Consider the following 25,575-nt stretch of genomic DNA (forward strand, 5'->3'; position numbering starts at 1 on the left):
TTTTGCAAAACAGATTCTCAAGCTATGTATATGCCCATTAAGATGCATACATACATATACAACTTAGCCAATTCAATGTTTTCATCAGTTTAGTAACCGAGCAAATTGAATAATAACACAGGATAAATTGGGTATCAAGAGGCCTATATGTACAGACTCCCTGAATAAGACCTAGTTTTTAATCTACTTTTTCCTCTTAAATTTATTCCTGCCTATTATTTTGTCATTGGTGAACCTATAAACCACATAGGGGAAATATCAGACTGTGAAGAGAGCCCTGGAATGGACAAATGTCCCAAGCCCTGGTTTAGCTAAGAACTGATCTTTCTCCCTACCACAGCTCTCTCTGCCCCTGCATCAGCCTTACTTCCTGGTGGGCTCTCCTATGTAAAATCAACAAGGCCATGGGTTGCCAGCAGCCCCACATGTAGCAATTCCAGCAACGAGAGAGTTTCTCAGTCCTGAGAGTCCTAGCAGAAATCTCAGAGCTTGCTCTCAGTGGTCTCAGAAGGTCATGGTCATCCCTGAATCCATATCTATGGCCATGAGAAACGGATATAAATACATGCACAGGGGCTGGATACCCTGCTCAGCCCTGAGATATGAAGTGGGATCATTTGAATCTCATGGGCTGGCAGTAGGGAAGGTGAGTTTTTCTAAGGGAAAGTTGGGGTGCTAGTACCAAAGGGTGCTGAAAAAGCAGAAATAGTAGATTTCTATGACATAATTCCTACTTTCAGGAAGTTTGCCATCTAGCAAGGAGACAAGAAAATAGGGAATAATGCATAGTCTGATAATTGCATGCTATGTGCTACCAGAAGGGCATTTAATAAAGTCTTGGTAGGTGGAGGTGGAGGAAGGGTGGATGGCCAGGAAGAACTCTCCAGAGGAGGAAGCCACTAAGCCAAGACATTAAATGACACAGGAGTTAGGCAGGCAAACTGCTAAGGAAAGGAGCATTCCAAACTGAGGAAATAGCCTGTGCAAAGGCCTGAAGATTTAAGAGAATTGACCGTATTCAGGGGATGTGGATAGTAGAACAAGGGGGCAGGGGTGCTGCTGGCCGAAGTGTAGGAAAGAAAAGAGGGCCAGGGCTGTCAGAAGAAAGTACCACAGTGGCCGGGCGTGGCGGCTACCGCCTGTAATCCCAGCATTTTGGGAGGCCGGGGCAGGCGGATCATGAGGTCAGGAGTTCGAGACCAGCCTGGCCAACATGGTGAAACCCCGTCTCTACTAAAAATACGAAAATTAGCCCGGCGTGATGGTGGGCTCGGGAGGCTGAGGCAGGAGAATCGCTTGAACCCGGGAGGCAGAGGTTGCAGTGAGCCAAGATCACACCACTGCACTCCAGCCTAGGTGAAAGAGCGAAACTCCGTTTAAAAAAAAAAAAAGAACTACAAACAGGGTGGCCTCACAATTCTGGAGCCCAGATGTTTGGAATCAAGGCGTCAGTGGGGTTGGTTCCCTCTGAGGCTGTGAGGGAAGGAGCTGCTCCCGTTCTCTCTCCTTGGCTTACAGACGGCCATGTTCATGTCCACATTGCATTCTCCCTGTATCTCTGCATCATTTTCTCTCTGTGTGTGTCTATCTCTGTGTCCAAATTTCTCATTTTTATAAGGACTCCAGCTGTCTAGGATTAGAGTCCATCCTAATGACTTCATTTTATTTATTTATTTATTTGAGACAGAGTTTCACTCTTGTTGTCTAGGCTGGAGTGCAATGGCACAATCTCAGCTCACCCGCAACCTCTGCCTCCCAGGTTCAAGAAATTCTCCTGCCTCAGCCTCCCAAGTAGCTGGGATTACAGGTGCCTGCCACCATATCCAGCTAATTTTGTATTTTTAGTAGAGATGGGCTTCTCCATATTGGTCAGGCTGGTCTTGAACTTGCGACGTCAGGTGATCCACCCGCCTCGGCCTCCCAGAGTGCTGGGATTACAGGCGTGAGCCACCGTGCCCAGCCTAATGACCTCATTTTAACTTGATTACCTCTGTAAAGGCCCTAGCTCCAAGTAAGCTCACATTCTGAGGTGCTGAGGGTTAGGACTTCAATGTAGGAATTTTGAGGGAACACAATTCAACCCATAACATGGGGCAAGATGGGGGCCAGACCATGAAAGGACTCACAAGACACATTGAGGAGTCTAGACTTGTTTTGAAGACAGCGGGGCATCACTGAAGAGTTTTAAGCAAGACAGTGCTGTCATAACCCTTTCACCTTAGAAAGATGATTCCAGCTACAGAGTGGATTGGAGTGTCAAGGACACGGGAAGGGCAGCATAGTACATTTGTGTGAATTCATCTGATAAATTGCTGTACCCTCCTTATTCTACAGACATGAGAAATGATGAGTAACCCAACATATCGAATTTAGGACATAAAGAATGATGGGGTGGCCAAGTGCGGTGGCTCATGCCTGTAATCCCAGCACTTTGGGAGGTCGAGGCGGGGGGATCACCTGAGGTCAGGAGTTCGAGACCAGCCTGGCCAACATGGTGAAATCCCATCTCTACTAAAAATGCAAAAATTAGCCGGGCTTGGTGGCACGTGCCTGTAGTCCCAGCTACTTGGGAGGCTGAGAGAGGAGAATCTCTTGAACCCGGGAAGCAGAGGTTGCAGTGAGCCAAGATCATGCCACTGCACTCCAGCCTGGGTGACAGAGCGAGACTCAGTCTCAAAAAAAAAAAAAAAAAAAAGAATGATGGGTTTGGGAGGCAGGCAAAAGTAAAGGTAGCAACTTAGCTCATGGCAATAACCCAACCAAAGGGCAGATGGTAGTGGAAATGGAGAGATGAAGGTAGGTTTGAAACGTATTAATAGAATGGAAAATATGGGACTTGATCATTGGATGTGGATGGTGAAGGAGAGAGAGATTCTGGATTTGGAGGAGGAAGAGCTCAATTTTGAGCGTATGTTAGTGCCATTCACAGAAGTAAAGACCAGGATAAGCAAGAGTTACTCGATAGGAAAAATAATGAATTTGATTTTTGATCAGTTGGTGTCTGAGGGACACTCAAGCCGAAAGTCTTCACTAGAGAGGTCTGGAGCTCAGAGTGCCTTCAATGGAGATATAGATATGAAAGGGGTCAGCATTCAGATGTTAACTGAAATCATGAGAATAGATATGACCTACACAGTATGTGGAGTGAGAATAAAAGAGGATCCTGAGGAATGCCAACATTTAAGGTATTGGCAAAGGAGAATGAGAGGGAGTGGCTAGAAAACCAGGAAGGGCTGGTATTCCTATCACTAAGGCTGGAGAAAATTCCAGAAAAGAGGGGGGCTCTTTAATTCCTTTTAATGCTACGGTGTTCCACTAAGATAAGGAATGAAAAGTGTTCATTTGATTTAATAATAAGAAGGTGGTTTATAATCAAGATGAGAGCAATTTGGATGTAGTGGCGAGGCCAGGTGGGTACAAACTGAGGAATTAAAAGGAGGTCAGTAAGTGGAGACAGTGAATCCAGGTGTTTCTCTCAAGAAGTGTGGCAATGTAAGAAGAAGACACACAAGACCATAGCAGACAGTCAGACATTTAAAGGATTGATTTTCAAGAGGAGAGAGATATGAGCTGATTTCAAAGCTAATGAGAATTAGGTAGTATAAGATAGAGAAAAGGAGGCAGATAATGAGATCCAGGTTAGGCTGCCTTTGGGATGTTGAGGCAGGAGAGAAAGAGGAGGGTGGGTGGAGATGCAGGTCCGTGTGCAGGTCATACAGGTGTGGTGGGAGGACAATGAGGAAATTTTCAGAGGATGGCTTCCATTTGATACTTGAAACAAGATGGAGAGATAACACTCACCTATGGGGCAGAAGATGAATGAAGTGGGAGTTTTAATAAAAATGGATAATGTCTGAATTAAGAGCTGTGGAGAATGGGAGAGAGAACTGATTGGGAGACATAGAAGGATACCTGGGAAGAGTTGGAAAACTTGACTGGAGATCATGCCCTCTGCACAATGGTAGGACTTTTAATCAACAGCATCAACCACCCGAAAGTGGAAGCAGAGAAGGCAGAGAGGCAGGTTGAGTCAAGTTGAGGCTGCTTTAGAAATGGGTATGAAAGCAAGAAAACAGAAATGGGGGCTCAGTATATGACTATAGAGGAAGTAAAATAGTGAACTATGGAATATGCAAAGTATTATGCTAAAAGTGAAGATAGGAGTCAGAAAGTGGTACAATCAAAAATTAGAAGTGGACTAAGTATTGATGCAATACTACTAATCATGTAATTATATTGCCATCATTGTGATCATAATGTAAATAGGTACCCATGTTCACAGTTTAGTAGGAATGATAAGGACTGAAAAGTGTTCATTTTATTTAATAACAAGAAGATTTCAGGTAACAATTGCCTGACCTCAGGTGATTCGCCTCAGCCTCCCAAAGTGAAACCCTGTCTCTACTAAAAATACAAAAAATTAGCCAGGTACAGTGGTGCACACCTGTAATCCCAGCCACTCGGGAGGCTGAGGCAGGAGAATCGCTTGCACCCGGGAGGCGGAGGTTGCAGTGAGCCGAGATCGTGACACTGCACTCCAGCCTGGCAACAGACAGCGACTCCATCTCAAAAAAAAAAATAAATAAATAAATAAATAAATAAAAAAGGTGTAAAAACAACAGATGCTGGTGAGGCTGCAGAGAAAAGGGAACACATACAGTGTTGGTGGGAATGTACATTAGTTCAGCCACTGTGGGAAACAGTTTGGATATTTCTCAAAGAATTTAAAATAGATACCATTCGATCCAGCAATCCCATTACTGGGTATATATCAAAAGCAAAATAAATTGTTCTACCAGAATGACATGAACTCGTATGTTCATCGCAGCATGAACAATAGCAAAGACGTGAAATCAGCCTTGGTGCCCATCAACAATGGATTGGATAAAGCAAGTGTGGTACATATGTACCATGGAATACTACACAGCCATAAAAAAGAATGAAATCATGTCCTTTGCAGCAACATGGATGCAGCTGGAGGCCATTATCCTAAGTGAATTAAGGCAGAAACAGAAAACCAGATACTGCATTTTCTCACTTATAAGTGGGAGCTAAACATTGGGTACTCACAGCTATAAATATGACAAGAATAGACAATGGGGACTATGAAAAGGGTGAGGGAGGGAGATTTTCAAGGCTTGAAAAACTACCTATTGGGTATTATGCTCAGTACCTGGGTGATGGGATCAATCGTACCCGAAACCTCAGCATTACACAATATACTCATGTAGCAAACCTGCACATGTATTCCTTGAACCTAAAATAAAAGATGAAATTATAGAAAAAATAAAAAGCCACAAAGGAGTCAAAAGTACTCCCACTAGAGGAATTCACATGTGTGAGGACTTACAGGCAAAATAAATAAGTTGCATTGCAAAAAGCTGGGTGAATTTCAGAACAGTTGGAAAGAGGACAGTCGCACAGCTAGGGTGGAGGGAGGGGAAGACCGGGAAGAACTGCTGGAATACCCAGACAGAAGGCCAGAGTGATGGCCGCAAAAGTGGAGGAAGCTGGCTGGGCATGGTGGCTCATGCCTGTAATCACAGCACTTTGGGAGGCTGAGGCGGGTGGGTCACCTGAGGTCGGGAGTTCAAGACCAGCCTGACCAACATGTAGAAACCCCATCTCGACTAAAAATACAAAATTAGCCAGGTGTGGTGGCATATGCCTGTAATCCCAGCTACTGGGGAGGCCGAGGCAGGAGAATCGCTTGAACCCAGGAGGCGGAGGTTGCAGTGAGCCGAGATTGCGCCATTGTACTCCAGCCTGGGCAACAACAGCGAAATTCTGTCTCAAAAAAAAAAAAAAAGTGGAGGAAGCTGGGCAGATCCAGCAAATATTCATAAGCATTAGTAGAAATAAAAGGACTTAGAAATTGATAGAATAGAAAATGTGGGATCGGAAGAGAGGAGAGAAATGGAAGATTCAAGAGTAATTCTTGTCTATCTTTACTTCTGTAGCCCTGCCTTTACCACAGTGCCTTCCCAACTGTGAATACTCAATCAAGATTAAACAGAATACATAACGTTCTCTTAAAATTATTCTTCTGGACTCTACATCTGCGTGTTGTCACCTGAGATTCTGATGATCAACCAACAGATGACTCCCCTTGCTCCTCTACTTCCTAGGTATTTTTAATTTTTGCACTTGGCACCCACCCTACCTCTACCATCAAAACCCCGAAGAGAAGAAAGATATCTAAGGTTAACATGCAAGCAATGCATGGACTGTTACAATGGAAAGGGCTCTGCTAGGTCCAGGCAGGCAAGCAGACAGACAGACCTGACCTAGCTTGGAGGTTTGGTCCACTGCAATAGCGGGTTTTCTGGGAACCCAAGCATCTTGGAGAGGTGCAAATGAGTTGCTTATCATCTAGAGTGGCATGAAAGCTGTAGAATTTTCTCCTAGCACTTATAAGAAGTAGGCATTGGAGTTAGGTGGAAGAGAGATAGGCTCACGAAAAAGCCCTGTGGTCTGTAATGAGGATATATTCAACAGCGACCTAAACTGACATCCAGAAATTGGATGCATACAGGCTTCTGAGCAGATGATGGCAAATAAGAATAATAACCCAGGGCTGAAGCTCAACAACCCCTCCTCCACCCTCCAGTCATGGTACTACATATGGCACACCCTCTTCCCCTGAGAAAAACGAGTGCCAATGCAGGAAAAAGGAGATAACTTCAATGCCTAAAATTGTTTCTGCTACTCTATAGAATGGGTCTGAAAACGCAAAGTCCAGTCATGGAAAATACACCTGAGTTTGTGAATCGGAATCTGAACCTACTGCCCTTTTCTCATTCTTAATGTTGCATATCTATGTTTTCTCTCTTGGACTCATCATATATTTCTTTTATTGTTTTATCATAACAGTAATTTTTATATTTATTAATCAATTTTTGTTTTTATCCATATTCTTCTACTACCTTTATGAATGTATTCCTCCATGTTGCTTGATATTGATTTTCTTTTCTTTTCTTTTCTTTTTTTTTTTTTGAGACAGAGTTTGACTCTTGTTGCCCAGGCTAGAGTGCAACAGGACTATCTCGGCTCACTGGCAAACTCCGCCTCCCCAGTTCAAGCGATTCTCCTGCCTCAGCCTCCCGAGTAGCTGGGATTACAGGCATGCGCCACCACGCCCGGCTAATTTTTGTATTTTTAGTAAAGAAGGAGTTTCTCCATGTTGGTCGGGCTGGTTTCAAACTCCCAACCTCAAGTGATCCGCCTGCCTCAGTCTCTCAAAGTGCTGGGATTACAGGCATGAACCACTGTGCCTGACTGATATTGATTATCTATTTTTCCTCTTTTTGGGCTTTTTGAGATAAAAGCATAATTTCTTTCTTTCTGATAACATTAAAAATATTTATCTCTATGAATTTCTTTTGAGTGCAGTTTTGGGGTGAAACTATGAGTGTTTATGCAATATTTACATAGTAGTATGTTTCTATATATTCTGGAATTACATTCTTGATTTCCTTTTTGATCTAAGAGATAACTTAGAAGACTGCCTTATAATTTCCAAGTGTTTAAGCTTATATTTGTTAATTTATATATAAACATTAATTTTTAAAATATGATACAAAGAAGTGCACCATCGTAAGTGTAGAGCTTGATAAATTTTTATAAAATGAGTATTCTCAATGTAACCACCACTTAAATCAAGAAATTGGACATTTCTGTTAGCAGAACTGTAGAAGTCCTCTGTGTGCCACCTCCCCGGTACTACAGCACCCTTTCCCAGCTCCCCCAAGATAAATTCCATAAGGACTTCTATTACCATTGATTCACTTTGCTTGTTTTTAAACTTGATGTAAATGAAATCATACAGTATATACTGTTCTGTATCTGGCCTTTTTTGCTCAGCCTCCATTGTGAGATTCGTCCACATTTTCATCCATTGTTAGATGAAGCATGAATACATTCCTTTTTTTTTCCATGTATACACCACCTTTGTATGATTATGAATTCATACAATTCATTGTATTGTGTGAATACACCACCTTTTTATTTATCCACTATGTTGTCAATGGAGACTTCAGGTGGTTCCAATTTTTGACTATTACAAATGTTGCCAATACAAACATTCTAGTGCATGCCTTTTGTGGTAAATATGTCCACATTTCTGTTGAACAAGTGAAATTGCTGGGTCATGAAGTGTACATACTGTTCAGCCTTAGTGCATACTGCAAACAGAGCTCTCTAAAGTACTGTACTGGTTTCCCTCCCACCAAAATGCATTATATGACCGTCCCACTGGCTCTGCATCCTCACCAACACCGGTTTAGCCAGTCTCTTTCCATTTTAGCTCTTCCACGGGTGTGTGGTGGTATTTCATTGTCATATCAATGGCATATATTGGATGATTAACAAGGTTGAGCAACTTTTCATGTTCTTGGGCCATTTGGATAGTCGCTGTGGTAAAGTGACTATTCAAATCTCTTGATCTCTTGTCAATTTCTCCTGAAGATTTCTTCCTTTTTCCCACTGATTTGTAAGATTCTCCTTCCTTCCTTCCTTCCTTCTTTCTTTCTTTCTTTCCTTCTTTTTTCTTTTTTTTTTTTTGAGATGGGGTCTTGCTCTGTCACCCGGGCTGGAGTGCAGTGGTGCAATCTTGGCTCACTGCAACCTCCGTCTCCCGGGTTCAAGCGATTCTCCTGCCTCAACCCCCAGAGTAGCTGGGATTATAGGTACCCACCAGCATGCCCAGCTAAATTTTTTTGTATTTTTAGTAGAGACAGGGGTTTTACCATGTTGGCCAGGCTGGTCTTGAACTCCTGACCTCAGGCAATCTACCCGCCTCGGCTTCCCAAAGGGCTGGGATTACAGGCGTGAGCCACCACTCCTGGCCCCGGAGTCTATATATGTACACACACACACACACCCCCCCCCCCAAATACACGCACACATGTATAACATATATATACACACATCTATCTATCTATCTATCTATCTATTATCTATTTTTCTTTGAGACAGGGTCTCACAGTGTTGCTCTGTTGCCCAGGTTGGAGTGCAGTGGCCTGATCTCGGCTTACTGCAGCCTCAACTCCCTGGGCTCAGGTGATTCTCCTACCTCAGCCTCCCGGGTAGCTGAGACTACAGGCATGCGCCACCAGGCCTGGCTAATTTTTGTTTTTTTTTCAGTAGAGATGTTGCCTAGGCTGGTCTTGAACTCCTGGGCTCAAGTGATCTGCCCGCCTCAGTTTCCCAAAGTGCCAAGATTACAGGCATGAGCCACCATACCCATCTGGATTATTTATATACTTTGGAGTTGAGTTCTCTCTCTCCCTGTTTTATGAAGGTTGAATGTATTGCAAATAATTCGTCTCACTATGATGATTTCTTTTTCATTCTGTTTTTTATTTTTTGAGACAGGGCCTCACTCTGTTCCCAAGGCTGAAGTTCAGTGGTGCAATCTCCGCTCAATTCAGCCTCCGCCCTCCCAGGCTCAAGTGATCCTCCCACCTCAGCCTTCAGAGTAGCTGAGACTACAGGCACTGCCACCAGGTATGGCTAATTATTGAATTTTTTTTTTTTTTTTTTTTTTTTTTTGTAGAAATGGAGTTTTGGAGTTGCCCAGGCTAGTCTTGAACTCTTGAGCTCAAGTGATCCCCCTGCCTCAGCCTTTCAAAGTGCTGGGATAACAGGCGTGTACCATAGGGCTTGGCCTTTTTCGTTCTCTTAATGGTGTCATCAGATGAACCATTAAGAACCAAAGTTCTTAATTGTTAAGTAGTCCAATTTGCCAATGTTTCCTTTAAGATTAGAATATTTGGTGTCATGTTTAAGAAATCATTGTCTACCACAAGATCATGAAGAAATTTTTCTCCTGTTTTTTATTTTGATTTTTCTTTTGAAAAACAATAATTTTTGAGGTTTCTTTTTCCCAGAAAAAATGGGTAGTTGATAAACCTTTTCAGTCATTACATGTCTGAAAGTGACTTCCTTTTGCCCTCATTTGTGAATGTTAGGCCAGATGTAGACTTTTGAGTTGCATTTGAGTTATGACCTATTTTCATGGGTGCCCTGTAATCTTGTTCCAAATTTTATTGGCATTGAGCATTGCAGATGTGAAGCATGAGGCAAACCAGCTTCTCTTTTCAGAGAAAAACTTCTTTTTTTCTGGTGTGTGTGTGTGTCTGTCTTCGAAATTCAGAAATTTAATCAAGATATGTCTAGGGATTTTGTTTTTCCTGTGCAGTAATATTTTCTAGCACTTAGTGAATTATTTTAATTTTGACTTGGGCCTTTCTTCAGCTCTGCAAAATGTTTTTATTTGTTTGTTTGTTTCTTTGAGACAGAGTTTTGCTCTTATTGCCCAGGCTGTTGTGCAATAGCACGATCTCGGCTCACCACAACCTCTGCCTCCCAAGTGGCTGGGATTACAGGCGTGCGCCACCACGCCCGGCTAATTTTGTATTTTTAGTAGAGACTGGGGTTTCTCCAAGTTGGTCAGGCTGGTCTCGAACTCCTAACCTCAGGTGATCTGCCTGCCTCAGCCTCCCAAACTGCTGGGATTACAGGCGTGAGCCACCGCGCCCGGCCTTTTTTAGTATTTTTTATGCTTATTTCTTCTTCATCATCTGCTCTGCAAATTCTATTACATGTTTGTTTGAATGTTTTGAAAAAAGATTCCATGTCTATTTTTCCTTTCCTCACCGTTTCATTGCATTACCTACTTTTTCCCTCTGAATTTTGGGATCGTTCTTCCAGCCCATCTTCTAATGCAGTAATTCCATTTTGGGCAGTGCCAGATCTGCTATTTCCTGCCTCTATGGAGTTTCATTAGTTTGGAAGTCATGTGTTTCTTATCCAAGAACCCTTTCTTGTTTAATGTGGCTCTTCTTCATGGCAACCAGCTCTTGTTATATTAAAGCAGCGTTCTCTCAGTTCTCACTAAGAATACAAATTAGAGTGAAAAAATATATTTCCCTTACTTCTTGCATAACTTTCACTAGAAGCTATTTTCTCTGGATTCTCAGATTAGTCTCCCTGTTTTATGGAGGTAATAATAAAAGCGCAGGCATTTGAACTAGAAAAACCCAAGTTTGAATCCTAGTTCTGACACTTGAATGGCAGTTCACCTAAACCCTCTGAGCTTGGTTTATTTGATAGGTATAGTCAAACCCTCATCGTAGAGTTCTTCTAAGGATTAAATAAGATAATGTATGTCATAGCACTTACAGTAGTACTTGGCTGTATAGTTTATTATTATTACCTTCTTCATTCTCATCACTATTATATTTTAATACTAGGTCTTTTTTCTGCTTGTCAGTCTCACATAGAGAGGTCTGGTTAGTTTAGACTTGGTAGCTGAGTTGGACAGAAAGGCGTCAGGTCAGAAATGGTGCAGATCTTAGTTTCATTTGCCCCAAAAGTTACTACACATAGTAAATCTACCTGGCCAGGACTCCCTCACTCAGAAATCACCTGTACCATTTTTTGACAAGATTGTGAATGGGACCTTTCTCTAATTTCCATGAGTGACACAGAGTTGCTCTATTATGTTTGATGAGTTATTTTGAATGGATATTGGAGGGAGAAATGAGTCAAAACTACTGGCTTTTGTTAACATTTTGTTACCAGAAGTTGAATGTAAAGTTTACTAAGAATAAAGAAAGTTAACACATAAATGTTTTAGGTAAAAATATAGTAAATATTTCTATCCTTTGGGGATGAGGGAGACTTTCTAAGCATTAAACCAAAGGCATAAAACATAAAGGAAAAGATTGATGGATCTGACCACATTAAAAATGTAGAATTTTGGCTGGGCATGGCGGCTCATGCCTGTAATCCCAGCACTTTGGGAGGCTGAGGCGGGTGGATCAGCTGAGGTCAGGAGTTCGAGAGCAGCCTGACCAACATGTTGAAACCTTGTCTCTACTAAAAATACAAAATTAGCCAGGTGTGGTGGCTCATGCCTGTAATCCCAACTACTTGGGAGGCTGAGGTAGGAGAATCGCTTGAGCCTGGGAGATGGAGGTTGCAGTGAGCCGAAATTGTGCTATTGCACTCCAACCTGGGCAACAAGGGTGAAACTCCATCTCAGAGAAAAAAAAAAGTAGAATTCCTGGAAGATAAAAATCAACATTACAGATGTTGAAAAGGAAAGGCCAAACTAGAGAAAACATTTGCCACAAGATACAATAGCATTAGTATAATTAATATGACTAAAAAGCTTTTATTATTATTATTTTTTGAGATGGAATCTCACTCTGTTGCCCAGGCTGGAGTGCAGTGGCGCAATCTCAGCTCACTGCAATCTCCGCCTCCTGGGTTCACGCTATTCTCCTGCCTCAGCCACCGGAGTAGCTGGGACTACAGGCGCCCGCCACCACGCCCGGCTAATTTTTTTGTATTTTTAGTAGAGACGGGGTTTCACCATGTTAGCCAGGATGGTCTCGATCTCCTGACCTCGTGATCCACCTGCCTTGGCCTCCCAAAGTGCTGGGATTACAGGCGTGAGCCATTGTTCCCGGCCGACTAAAAAGCTTTTAAAAATTGATAAGAAAATGTAGACCTACAACAGAAAAATGGGCTAAGGACATGAAGAATTAATTAACCAAAGAAGTAATACTAATGGCCATGAAACATGTGGGAAGATGTTTAATGTGGTAAAAACAAATGCAAATTAAAACAGCATAATAATGCTATTTCTCATCTATTCATCTGGCAGGATTATTAAGAGTGGTAATACTCAGCATAGGTTAGGGTATGGAGAAAATGGCATATTTACACGCTGTAGTTGGGACTGCAAAAATTTCCATTATTTATCTACGGGATAATTTGGCAATACATATAAAAAGCTTTAAAACATGACACACTTCAATGCAGAAATTTTAATTATCTAATTTTGATCTTAAGTAAATAAATATATGCAAAAAGTTTTAACCATTAACATGTTGATCACAGAGATATTTAGAATAACAGAAGATAAGAAAGAACATATCGTCCTAACAACAGTCTGATCCTATTTTTGAAACACGTTTATAAATTCCCAGTGTTATCTTGATTAGTAAGAATATGGATATTTTTCACTTTTTAAATGAATCTGAGTTTTCCGATTTTTTCCTCAATAACATTAAAATGTATAACATGTTTATATATAAACACATATACTGTTGGACTTTATTTACTAACATTTTATTAATAATTTTTATATCTATTCTTTTTTTTTTTTTTTTGTTTCCCGAGACAGAGTCTCACTTTGTCGCCAGGCTGGAGTGCAGTGGCGCGATCTCAGCTCACTGCAGCTTCTGCCTCCCGGGTTCCAGCAATTCTCCTGCCTCAGCCTCCCAAGTAGCTGGAAATACAGGCATGTGCCACCACGCCCAGCTAATTTTGTACTTGTAGTAGAGATGGGGTTTCTCCATGTTGGGCAGGCTGGTCTCGAACTCCTGATCTCAGGTGATCCACCCGCCTCGGCATCCCAAAGTGCTGGGGTAACAGGCGTGGGCCACCGTGGCCAGCCTGTATCTATTCTTGTAGGCGATGTTGGTTTGTTGTTTTGGTGTTTGTGCCATCTTCATCAGGTTTGATAACAGCGTTAAGGCAATTTCATAAAGTGAATTTGGATGCTTTCATTTTGTTTCTGTGCTCTGAAACACTTTAAATAGCAGAAGAATTATCTGTTCTTTGAAGCTTTGAAAGTGCTTCCCATAAAACCATATGGGCCTGGCTACTTTGGGGAGTGTTGTTCCTTGAAAAGTTTTCCAAGTTTTTTCCGTGTTCCTGGTCCCCTCATGCTTCCTACCTATTTTTGAAAAACCTGTAGCAGGCGGGGCACGGTGGCTCATGCCTATAATCTCAGCACTTTGGGAGGCAGAGGCGGGCAGATCACCTGAGGTCAGGAGTTTGAAAACAGCCTGGCCAACATGGTGAAACTCCATCTTTACTAAAAATACAAAAATTATCTGGGCATGATGGTAGGCGCCTGTAATTCCAGCTACTCAGGGAGGCTGAGGCACGAGAATAGCTTGAACCCAGGAGGTGGAGGTTGCAGTGAGCCGAGATTACACCCCTGCACTCCAGCCTGGGAGACAGAGCAAGACTCCATCTCAAAAAAAAAAAAAAAAAAAGAAACACTTGTAGCAGTTCATATTCTCCAAGCAAATTAAGAGCTTACTTTAAAATAAGTAAACATAAGATTGCAAAAGTATTCTTATACTTTTTTTTGCATCTGTGATTAAATCCTTTTTCTTGTTTCTAAAGTTGTGTGTTTTTCTTCCTTTTGCCTTTCTGTCTATTCATTTTATCTATCTCTTTGAAATAACCAGTCCTGAAATTAATAGATCAATTACACCCTTAATTTATTCTAAGGTCTGTATTGGGCCTGCTGTACAAGTGTTCCTCTGGAGCCCAAGAAAGAAGACAAGCAACTATCGGGGGAAAGTTTTTTCTTATGGCAGTGGTAAATGTGCCAGAAGACCAGAGCAAAATGTACAAAGCCTCTTAATGCACAGCTTGGAAGTGGCATACATCGCTTCCACCCACAGGCCATTAGCCAAAGAAGTCTCTTGGTCAAGTCCTAAGTTATTAAATGGGAAAATACACTCTGCCTATGATGAGACCATGCAAAGGTATATTAAGGGAAGGCTGAAAATTGGGGTTAATGACATCTATTAATACCATGCCCAAAGATGGGAACATCTATCATCCTATTTAAAAAATATTTTGGACTAACAGATATACTTTAATGGTGCAAGTCAAGTTTGATACCTGCAGGTATAAAGGTGATTGGAATCTGTAATATCCTTTAGTTGTATTGTAGCACTTTAATGTTGTTTCGACATATCAAATACTGTAAGGCATAGGTGTATCTTCTCCAACAGCAATTTATTGAGCAAATAGACTGGCCAGTTAATTCCCCAAAACATATTACTTAGAGATTTTGTACTATAAACCCCCATATAGTAGATAAGAAAAGAGTGTCCTGGAGAAGTCCAGCAAGATGATTGGCCGTAATTATAATGAGCTCGAGCTTCCTGTTCTGCTTTCTCTCTTCTGTGGACCCTACACAGTCATATGATGTATAGGATGTTTCAGTCAACAAAGAACTGCATATACAACAGTGGTCCCATAAGGTTATAACACTGTATTTTTAGTGTACTTTTTCTATGTTTAGATGTGTTCAGATAACACAAACACTTACCATTGTGTTACAATTGCCTACACTATTCAGTACAGTGACATGCTATACAGGTTTGTAGCCTAGGAGCAGTAGGCTATACCCTATAACCTAGATGTGCAGTAGGCTATACCAACTAGGTCTGTGTAAGTACTTTCTTTTTTTTTGAAATGGAGTCTCGCTCTGTCACCTAGGCTGGAGTGCAGTTGCGCGATCTCAGCTCACTACAAACTCCTCCTCCTGGGTTCAAGCGATTCTCCTGCCTCAGCCTCCCAAGTAGCTGGGATTACAGGCGCCCACCACCCCACCTAGCTAAATTTTGTATTTCTAGTAGAGACGGGTTTTCACCATGTTGGCCAGGCTGGTTTCGAACTCCTGACCTCAGGTGATCCACCTGCCTTGGCCTCCCAAAGTGCTGGAATTACAGGCGTAAGCCACCACGCCTGGCTGTGTAAGTACTTTCTATGATGTTTGTGCAACAACGAAATCACCTAATAATGTATTTCTCAGAACGTATCCCTGTCGTTAAGTGACACATGAGGTTATTCTGAATTCTGTTCTGTAGACCAGCCCTGTCCAATTGAGCTTTCTATGATGATGAAAATGTTATTTTACATTGTCTGCTACGGCAGCCACTAACCACATGTAGTTATTGGGCACTTGAAATGAGAAACTGAGATTTTTGTTTTATTTAACCTAATTTAAAATAATATTTAAGTAACCACATGTAGCTAATGATTCCCATGTTGGCCAGGTAGCTGTAGTGAATGCTTGCTCTCAGAGTAGAGGTTAAAACCATTCTAATTCGGGGGCGTCTAAATGGAGTATCAGATTTCTAAGGGAACATATCTCAGACAAATAGTACTACAACGTTGCTGAAGCAAGTAAGAAGCCCATATATTGTTGGCCAAAGCAAGTGACAAGGTCAGAGTCAAGGTCAACAGGAGCAGGGAAATGTAATCTTCCCATAGGTCAAAGCTAGGTATATAGGACATAGAAACTTCTTTCTTCTTTTCTCCTCTTCTTCCTCCTCTTCTTTCCCCTTCCCACCCTCCTTCCTCACCTCCTCTTCTTTTGCAAATACATTTAAATTTTATATTAAGTCTATTCTTCTAGGTGGCAAAAATTAAGTTTTAGGCAATTCCATCTTCATTCCTCGTCTTGGCCAATGCTGCCTCCTCCTCCTGATCGTCATCTTTGATCCCAATAGCTTTCACATCCAGCTCTTTCAGGTACATTTGTATATCCTCACAGCACACATGCAGACACCAAATCATTGCACATGGCTTGGGTGCAGGGAGCTCTGGGGCTGCCACTGGCCTGTGGTATGGGTACCTGAGACACTTCATGTAGATGTCTTACTGGTCCTGTGTCTTAGAAGGCAGAGGATCTCTGCAAGCTTGGCCATGCCTAGCCTTCACTCCAGGAGTGGTGTACAGTTTCTCCACTGTGCTCAGATGCCCCAAAACGATATGATATATCTGTCTCCAGTCTGCCTGCCCCCAACCTAATTGTTGACCATGGGGAAAAGCAAGGTGCGTGCCACTTTCTCAGAGAAACCCACTGTAGCAGTCAGCTTAGACTCAATTATGTTACAGCAACAAACAATCCCCAAACCTCTGATTTAAAACAGCAAAGATACCTTTTTTCACTCCAGCTGGAGGGCCACATCACTGTTCCACAGCATCCCCTAACTGGTTCATTGCCAGTATTAAGAAGAAGATGGCAGGATCACAAAATGACTCCTAAAACTTCTGCCCTCAGAAGAAGCATAAAAGTCACTTCTGTGCATATTCATTGTTCAAAGAAAATCACATGACCGATCTTTACCTCAACAGTAAGGTAAAATAGAATCCTTCCCATAGGGATTGGCAGTGAAATTTTTTGGGCATTAATGGTATCTGCACAAGCATCATCTACTTTTCTTCTCTCTTTCTCTCCCGCTTTCCAGTCCCCATCACCATCTTCAACATCTCACAGCCTGTAGGTTCTTTATTTAGACTAAGCAGGATGATACATGCTTTATAATCTACTATTTCTGACATAGACTATTAAAGCTCCAAAGCCTGTATTCTGGAAACTCAAAACTCTTTTCTTGAAGAACTCTATTCTGTCACATTTCTGAAGCTCTTGTTTCTGCACTATTATCCCTTCCCCGGGGTAGAAAGCAGAAAATGCACTAGCTGCTTCCTGAGTGGAGGAGGCATTCAAAGGAAGACAGAAAATATGTGGAGAAGCCACCAGTTAATAAAACATTATTGGACCACACTCTGGCAGGGGAGGCTGCCAAAGGGATTTCCCCTTGGAACGGAAAAATCTTGGGATTGAAGGCAGGGGCTGGCATGATATTGGAGTTGTCTACCAGAGTTCTTGAGGATTAGTGCTGACAAGTAGAACTTTCTGAGAGGATAGGAATGTTCTTTATCTGTGCTGTCCAATACAGTAGCCTTTAGCCACATGTGGCTCTTAAGCACTTCGAATGTGAGTTGGGTGACTGAGGAACTAAATTCTGTTTTTATTTTATTTTATTTTTATTATACTTTAAGTTCTGGGATATGTGTGCAGAACGTGCAGGTTTGTTACATAGGTATACACGTGCCATGGTGGTTTGCTGCACCCATCAACCCATCATCTACATTAGGTATATCTTCTAATGCTATCCCTCCCCTAACCCCCACCCGCGACAGGCCCCGGTGTGTGATGTTCCCCTCCCTGTGTCCATGTTTTCTTTTTGTTCAACTCCCACTTATGAGTGAGAACATGCGGTGTTTGGTTTTCTGTTCCTGTGTTATTTTGCTGGGAATGATGGTTTACAGCTTCATCCATGTCCCTGCAAAGGACATGAACTCATCCTTTTTTATAGCTGTATCCATGTCCCTGCAAAGGACATGAACTCACCGTTTTTTATGGCTGCATGGTATTCCATGGTGAATATGCACCACATTTTTTTAATCCAGTCTATCATTGATGAGCATTAGGGTTGTTTCCAAGTCTTTGCTATTGTGAACAGTGCCACAATAAACATACACGTGCATGTGTCTTTATAGTGGCATGATTTATAATCTTTTGGGTATATACCTAGTAATGGGATTGCTGGGTCAGATGGTATTTCTAGTTCTAGATCCTTGAGGAATTGCCACACTGTCTTCCACAATGGTTGAACTAATTACACTCCCACCAACAGTGCAAAAGCGAGGAACTAAATTTTGAACTTTAATTAACTTAAATTTCAACAACCACATGTGGCTAGGGGATACTATATTCAACGGTGCAGTGCTAGAAGTTACCAGAGATAGTGTTGCTAAAAGTCATACAGTGACCTTAATGTCTTACTGTTTATACACATAAAAAGCATGTTGTACTTTGCTTTTTTAAAAATCTCAAAATGGAAATAATTTCACTTAATATAGACATCATATTGACATTATAGGTACAACATAGTTGGTTAAAAGCAAATAATGCCTTCGTTTATTCACTGGCTGGAGTTGTCTGACCTAATAAGCAGAGGCTAAATTCACAATTAATTAAAGATTTCATGTTCATTCAGCCAAGACATGCCTCAAACCATTTTTTGTTCAGCTGGCCAGCAGGATACTTAGAGCCATATTTAGGACATCTTGCAACTATAATCAACATATGCAAAATATCCCATTTCAAAGAAGATCCTTCCTTTATAAGATTAGTAATTCTGTTGTATGAATAAGATTTTTCTCTATTATGCTAAGTACAATCACTTTGTAGTAAATGAATATGGCAATGTACTATATGAAAATTTATATGTAATTTGATTATTGGTAATTTAACAAATAGTTCTCTTACTGAAGATCAGGCAGCACATTTCTTTATTTAGGGATGAGGAAACAGAGGTTTGGAGAGGTTAAGCTGTTTTCCTAAGGTTATATAACAGGTATGTGGAATTCTGACACAGGAACTCCTATCTGTTTAATCCAAAGTACCTCACACCCAACAATACTGCTCTTACTTGATATATTATGATAAAACCTTGATATGTAATGATAAAACCTAACTACAATCACCAATCTTTTTCTTTCTTTTTTTCTTTCTTTCTTTCTTTTTTTTTTTTTTCAGATGCAGTCTAGTTCTGTCACCCAGGCTGGAGTGCAATGGCACGATCTCCACTCACTGCAACCTCCACCTCCCGGGTTCAAGCTATTCTCCTGCCTCAGCCTCCCAAGTAGCTGGGATTAGAGGTGCCCGCCACCACCCCCAGTTAATTTTTGTATCTTTAGTAGAGACAGGGTTTCACTGTGTTGGCCAGGCTGGTCTTGAACTCCTGACCTCGTGATCCACCCTCCTCGGCCTCCCAAACTGCTGGCATTACAAGCGTGAGCCACCGCGCCCGGCTTACCTATCTTTTTCTAAGGATAGAGACCAAAGAAGCCACAACCCCTTTCAAGGGGTCAACTGACGCCAATGGGATGCCGTGGTGCAGGACACTCGGGGGGGTGCTACAGCTTATGCCCCTTGGTCTCCTGGTGGTGGAAGGGAAATGGGACTAGATACGAGACTGGCATCTAAGCCATACAAAAAAGCTGTCTCAGACAGGTTGGGCCAGTAAGCACAATGTCACTATCTATATTGGCTTCTGGTTACCTAATGGGTTTGGTTTGGTAAAAATTAAGAATCAGACTTCTGGGATGCAAGCTATGCCTGTTCAAAATCTGCTGTCAGCCCCTGTGTTTCAAGCTTAACCTTGAACCTCATCATTAATCAGGTGACCTTAGACCGTTTTATGAGCCACGTATCTGCTAGCATAAATCTCCCTTCTGTGAATTCAGAACACTGATGCCTGACATTCACTAAAAATACGATGAGAGACAGATGCTCACTTTCTTTATTTGCTGTTGTATTCTTGGTCCCACTTTGCCATTTTTAAAACAGGAAAACGTTTCCCTTACTCGAACGCTAAAGTGCAAAGCTGCTGGTGACGCTGCCTTCTCCCACCTCCGCACTCAACTGTCCTTGCAAACTTTGGACAGAGGAAAGGTAGGCACGGGGCGCGAAACTACAAGTCCCGGCATGCACGGCGTTCTCCGCACAGGCGCACGGGGACCGCCCGGCCAGCCGGCCGGCCAGCCTGCGGAGACTCCCGGGTCCCCGCGCCGGACTGGGACTGGAGGCAGGCAGCCCGGGCGGAGCGGGCCGGTGCCGAGGACGGCCCCGGGCATTGCTCTGCCCCGGGCATTGCGCGGCGCGCGTGAGGGGGATGCGGCAGGAGGCGGCGCGGCGGGAGGAGGAGTAGGCGGCAGTGCCCTCGGGAGGGAGCTGCGCGCGGGCCAGACGGCTGCTGGAGGCTCCGCAGTGCTGCCGCCGTCGCCCGGGAGGCTCCGCTCGGGAGCCATGTAACCCTGCGGCGGGCTCCGGGCTGCTCCGTCCTTCCCCAGCTCCCGGGCTAGCGCGGCAGCGGGGCCACGATGAAGAAGCAGTTCAATCGCATGCGCCAGCTGGCCAACCAGACGGTGGGCAGGTAGGTCACCCGCGGGCACCGGTGCCGGTGCGTGCCCGCGAGGCTGCATCCGCCGGGGCGCGCAGGTGATGGAGCCCGCCCGGCCTCCTGTCCTCCTTGCTTCTGTCCCTTCCACTGCACCAGCTCCCTCCAGGCGCCGCTCGCAGGCGCGACCCCTCCTCCCTGAACTTCCCAGACCCCGGAGCCCTTCTCACTCGCCGCCTTCTGCTCCGGGCTCCGGTTGCCAAGCGCAAAGTGTGACGCATCCTTTACCTGCGTCCCCGGCTGCCCCTTCGCTTCGTCCTCCCTGCCTTTCCCCGGGACTCCCTTCTCCCTCTGGCCGCGTATCTTCCTGGAAACAGGTGTTTGCTCTGATTGTGCTGGAGGCAGCGGAACCGCAGTCGGTCTCCGGAGATCTCTTCCCTTCCCTCCCCTGCGCCGAGTTCAGGGCTGCTCCCGGGTCCAGGGAAAGTGCTGGGCCTGGTCGGCCTGCCCCTCCCGCCGTGTTTGTTTTCAGGGACTATGACTGTACGAGATTCTGGATCACTTTCCTGGCCGGGTTTCTTAAGGCGTTTGGTGGGGGGAAAGGGTGAGGGGTGGGAGAGGAAAGAAGGTGCTAGTGGAATGGCGTTGCTGCCTGCTTGATGTTAGGACTGATTTCAGTGGAGGGAGGGAGGCTGCAAAAAGGAGGCCCAAGTCCTCGGGAAGATGAGATAAGCAGAGAATCGCAGCCAGGTAGGGGAGGGGGACAGAGTCCCCACAGTCAGAAGAGTCAGGCCCCGGGAAGCTGCAAGACCCCGCCTGCTGCCATCACGGTGAAAATGGGCTACATCTGGACTCCAGGAGCGGCTCTGCAGGGTGCCAACATCTATTAAGGTTACATAAAAATCCTGGTGGGTCGCTCCCAAGACTAGACATTCTTTGAACACAAGATCGTTAGGTAGAAGGGATTTTTCCTGGAACCCCTACTCCTGGGGAGGGATTTCCGTTGCTGCTGTGGCAAAGGAATTCAGGTGTGCAGTTCTAAAGCAATCAGAAAGCAAAGAATCCAGCCTTGGGTGCAGTTCAAATGCAAGCTCAACACATCGAGGGCTCTCCACTAGGTTTACCGAGAAACCGAATACCTTTCTTGGGTGGGAAGTGGAGCCTGAACTGGCACCTGGTAGGATGGGGGTGGGGACATCCCTGGGGAATAGGGGACATCTGAACTCCCGTCTAAGCATACTGCCCTAGTTACAGTGGGCATTTGAGGGCAGGGGATGCGGTGGCTTCTTATGCTTCCAGGGACTCCAGATGGTTTCCAAGTAACAATGTCTAAAATTGACTTGGATTCATTTTTTCTTCCCAAACACATGTGCTTTAACATGAGGGGGAATTTATGAATAGCAGAGTCAGATTAGCCCAGATTTCTGGCATGATATTGCCACAGATATAGCCTCACGTGGACTGCCTTTTGATGTGTTGGATGCCGAGATAGTGTTTCCTGGTATTCGTTGTTTAGCAGATGACAGTCAAGACGACCCGTCTTTCATGTCTTGGCTTCTTCATCACCCTGCAGGCGGACTTTGGCCATCACCTCAGACAAGCCAAGTGACCAGGAGGCCCCTGACACTAGACTTGGGTTGCTGGTTTCTCTTGGTCTTGGGGTTTCAGTGCCGTGCTAGAATCTAAATGTTCAGAACATGTTTATACCTCCTCCCTGGCCTTCCTGAAACACAATTCTTCTTTTTTTCAGGACCTGTTTTTAAATGGGGGAGATTTTTGCGCCATGGCATCATGTCTTATTTTTCAGCCTCATCCATGGGGGGAATGCAAAATGGTGAGGGGAGGTTGGATTTCAGAAAAAGTGGTCTTAGGTGTTGAGAGCACGTTCTTGGAAGTCCAAGCAGCTGGTTACCAAGAGGTTCTTTCCTCTTCTTTGTTGGGACTCTGGTGGATGTTGGCATATGGATGAATTCTGCCTTTCTCCGTTGGTAGCCATTGTGTTGTGCACTGGGCCAGGTGAGGGCCAGCCTGTATCGCTTTTGATGAAATCCAGAGCAAGCCTTTTAAAGCAAAAACCAGTTCATGTTACCTTGCTGCTGAAAAGCTTCCAGCGACATCTTATTGTGCTTAGCATCTCATATCTTGCCAGGGTTCTGCAGGACCATCCTTGGTTGGCCTTTTTTCTTAACTCTTTTTCTCCCCATTCTCATCTCTTCCACTCTCTCCACATTCATGGAGCTCTAGCCATGTGGCCTTTCTTGCCCCAAACACACTGAGCTCATATCCACCTTGAGGATTTTGTTTTTACTGTTTTCCCCTTTTTTTTTTTTTTGCTTGGCCGAGAATGTGCTCCTTCCAAGTAGCTTTTTCTCATCATTTCAATCTTGGTTCCAAGGCCTTCAAGAGGCCCTTCCTCCCCTAGTTACCTCCAGCTCATCATTTTTTCATTTCTGGACAGCACTCGTCACTGATTGAAACGCTTTTATTTTTTATTTTCTTGTCTGTCTGCTTCCAGCAGAATATATTGATTGCTGTTGTATGCCTGTGTAGGTAGTGCAATGCCGTTTAGACTACTGACTCTCAGTTGATGTTTATTGCCAAGATTAAAACGGTTTACCCCAGGGTCCATGAGGGTCAGCGAGAGGGGCAGCATCTCCTCTATTATTGAGAATGTTTTGGGTCATGATCCTATGAGTATTGGAGTAAAAGAGCCCGCGGTTGCTTGTTAATTTCTTAAATCAGTAGAAGCAAATAGGGTTGGAATTTGGACTTTAGGTGTGCAGTTATAAAGCACTTGATTTTTATCCTTGTATTTTTCTAAAGTTTTCCTCTTTCCAAGGGAGGACTAAGAGGACTTGAAAGTCCTTCCTCACGGCTTGCCTTCCCTAAGTTGCAGGTTCTGGAGTTCTGAATATAAAACTTCAAGTCATTTTAACAATGTAGGAGTTGCCCTACTTAAACATACTCTGCTGGGTTACTAGTACTTTCTCTTGAAGTGCTCACATCCAAGGCATATTAAGGGCGTCAGCAACTATGAAAAGATTTGATAAAACCCATTGTATTTAACTGAGAAAAGTTTCAGCCCCTCCTTGGTCTGTTTCCTTAGTCTGCACGTGTTCCTTCTGCTTTGAACTTTCCCCTTTCTGTCCCTTCACTTCAATCCGTCCTTTGGGAAGCACTCCCTGGCCACTGTGTGCCTCATGGTTAGGAGCACAGGCTTCCCACTGGGAAAGGTTTAGTTTGTTGCTGACTATGGAATCCTGAGCTTAATTCTCTGCACATTAATTTTCTTACTTGCAAAATGGGAGTAATAAGGATTGCACTGTGGTAATGTGGTAACCGCAGTGATAACATAGATAACCTGTGAAAAGTACCTAGCAGTGCTCAGCACTAGGAAATGCTTAATAAATAGTAGCTACAAGTATCTCTGGGCAAATGTTATGACTGTTACTGAATTATATGCACTATGGCATATGTACCTTTATTAGATGTCTACCATGTGCCAGACACTGCTCTGGTTCAGGGAGTATTGCAGTACAGGGGAAACAAAATTCTTGTTCGCCTGGAACCTGCATTCTAGGCCGGGTGCAGTGGCTCACGCCTGTAGTCCCAGCACTTTGGGAGGCCAAGGAGGGTGGATCACCTGAGGTCAGGAGTTCGAGACCAGCCTGACCAACATGGCGAAACCCCGTGTCTACTAAAAATACAAAAATTAGCTGGGCATGGTGGCGGGCGCCTGTAATCCCAGCTACTGGGGAGGCTGAGGCGGGAGAATCGCTTGAACCCGGGAGGTGGAGGTTGCAGTGAGCCGAGATTGCACCACTGTACTCCAGCCTGGGTGACAGAGTGAGACTCCATCTCACAAAAAAAAAAAAAAAAAAAGGAACCTGCATTCTAAAAGCATGCTATGGTTATAATGGCTCACTTGTGTTATAATTTTTATCTTTCGTCATTTACTTTCCCCACTAGACTTTAAACTCTTTGGAGGCAGGGACAACTGCCTGCCCTAACGCTGCCCTGTATAGAAGGTCCTCTGTCATTCTTTGGCAATGGAATGAGTAAGTGAACAAAAGATCCATGTGCTATAGATAGGGGAGTCTTTTGAAGTAGTTCAAAGATGGGGAAAGCTCCTGATACCATGTTTCTTTAACGTTGTGATGGTGGTCAGAGGAGACAGGAACAGCTGCACTGCTGGGCATTGGAAGGACAGAGCAAGATTTAAGGGAGAATTTGGTTCTTGCCTGATTGATGGCAGCATTTTTCTTTTTACCTTCAAGAGAGTCTAGTAGTTGCTAGAGTGAGAAGCATACCGAAAGGCATAGAGTATTTTTCTTGGGAGTGACATTTGCTTGGTGTTGGGTGGAGGAAAGCCCTGAGCTAAAATTTGGCACCCATGAGACCCACTAAGAGAAAGAAAAGGAAAGAAGTAATGGTACCTTGATTTGGTGGGGAGGACGTTTTTTTTCCAGTCTGCACAGTGGGTTCACAGTGGCCCCATCCTCAGAGGGCTGTCACGAGGTTGGAGGGAGCCTGGTCCACTGAAGTGCTCAACAAATGGTTGAGGTGGTTCGTTGTCACTGAACACCCATTCATGTCTTCCGAAAATAATGTTGGCCTCCTAGGTAGAAAAGGATTCTTAGAAACGATTTCAACAGCTACTGTCCAGTGATGGTCCAAGTGGGGCTTGTCCTCTTGTTTAAAATGAGTGATGTTCAAAGTGTCTGGGAGTAGGTGAGGAACTGTGGGTGTGTGGGAAGGAGAAGGCTGGTTGGGTCGGGTTGAATTGTGTGGATTTAGACGCTATGAGTTGGGGAGTGAAGACAAAGTTTTGTCTCTGGTGCCCTGTTTTCTATTCCTTGACTGCTTTGCGTACATTGCAAAGCAGGCTTGGTTTCTGGTGCACAGCTTTGCAAGTATCATTGCTGCTGTGCAGCTCTTGGAATTCAGCTGCAGAGGCCCAGGCATTAGCCAGTGGTGGGGAGCCTGGGAACTGGAT

At 43.8% G+C, this 25,575-nt stretch overlaps 1 protein-coding gene and 1 long non-coding RNA gene across 5 annotated transcripts in view; one reads left to right on the forward strand and one right to left on the reverse strand.

Moving 5' to 3' along the window:
- LOC129016731 (uncharacterized) overlaps nt 1-21,009 on the reverse strand; it is a 30,121-nt gene extending 9,112 nt beyond the window's left edge. Inside the window, exon 1 of the long non-coding RNA XR_008494942.1 lies at nt 20,868-21,009. This is a non-coding gene — a long non-coding RNA (uncharacterized LOC129016731). The remainder of the gene's footprint in view (nt 1-20,867) is intronic.
- ARHGAP44 (Rho GTPase activating protein 44) overlaps nt 20,477-25,575 on the forward strand; it is a 201,240-nt gene continuing 196,141 nt past the window's right edge. For all 4 annotated transcript variants that reach the window (XM_054456371.2, XM_054456372.2, XM_054456374.2 and 1 more), the window contains exon 1: nt 20,477-20,615. In XM_054456371.2, coding sequence (XP_054312346.1) covers nt 20,563-20,615 — 53 coding nt within the window. In that variant the 5' untranslated portion in view covers nt 20,477-20,562. The remainder of the gene's footprint in view (nt 20,616-25,575) is intronic.

This window comes from Pongo pygmaeus, chromosome 19 (assembly GCF_028885625.2).
Source record: "Pongo pygmaeus isolate AG05252 chromosome 19, NHGRI_mPonPyg2-v2.0_pri, whole genome shotgun sequence".
Classification (NCBI taxonomy): domain Eukaryota; kingdom Metazoa; phylum Chordata; class Mammalia; order Primates; family Hominidae; genus Pongo; species Pongo pygmaeus.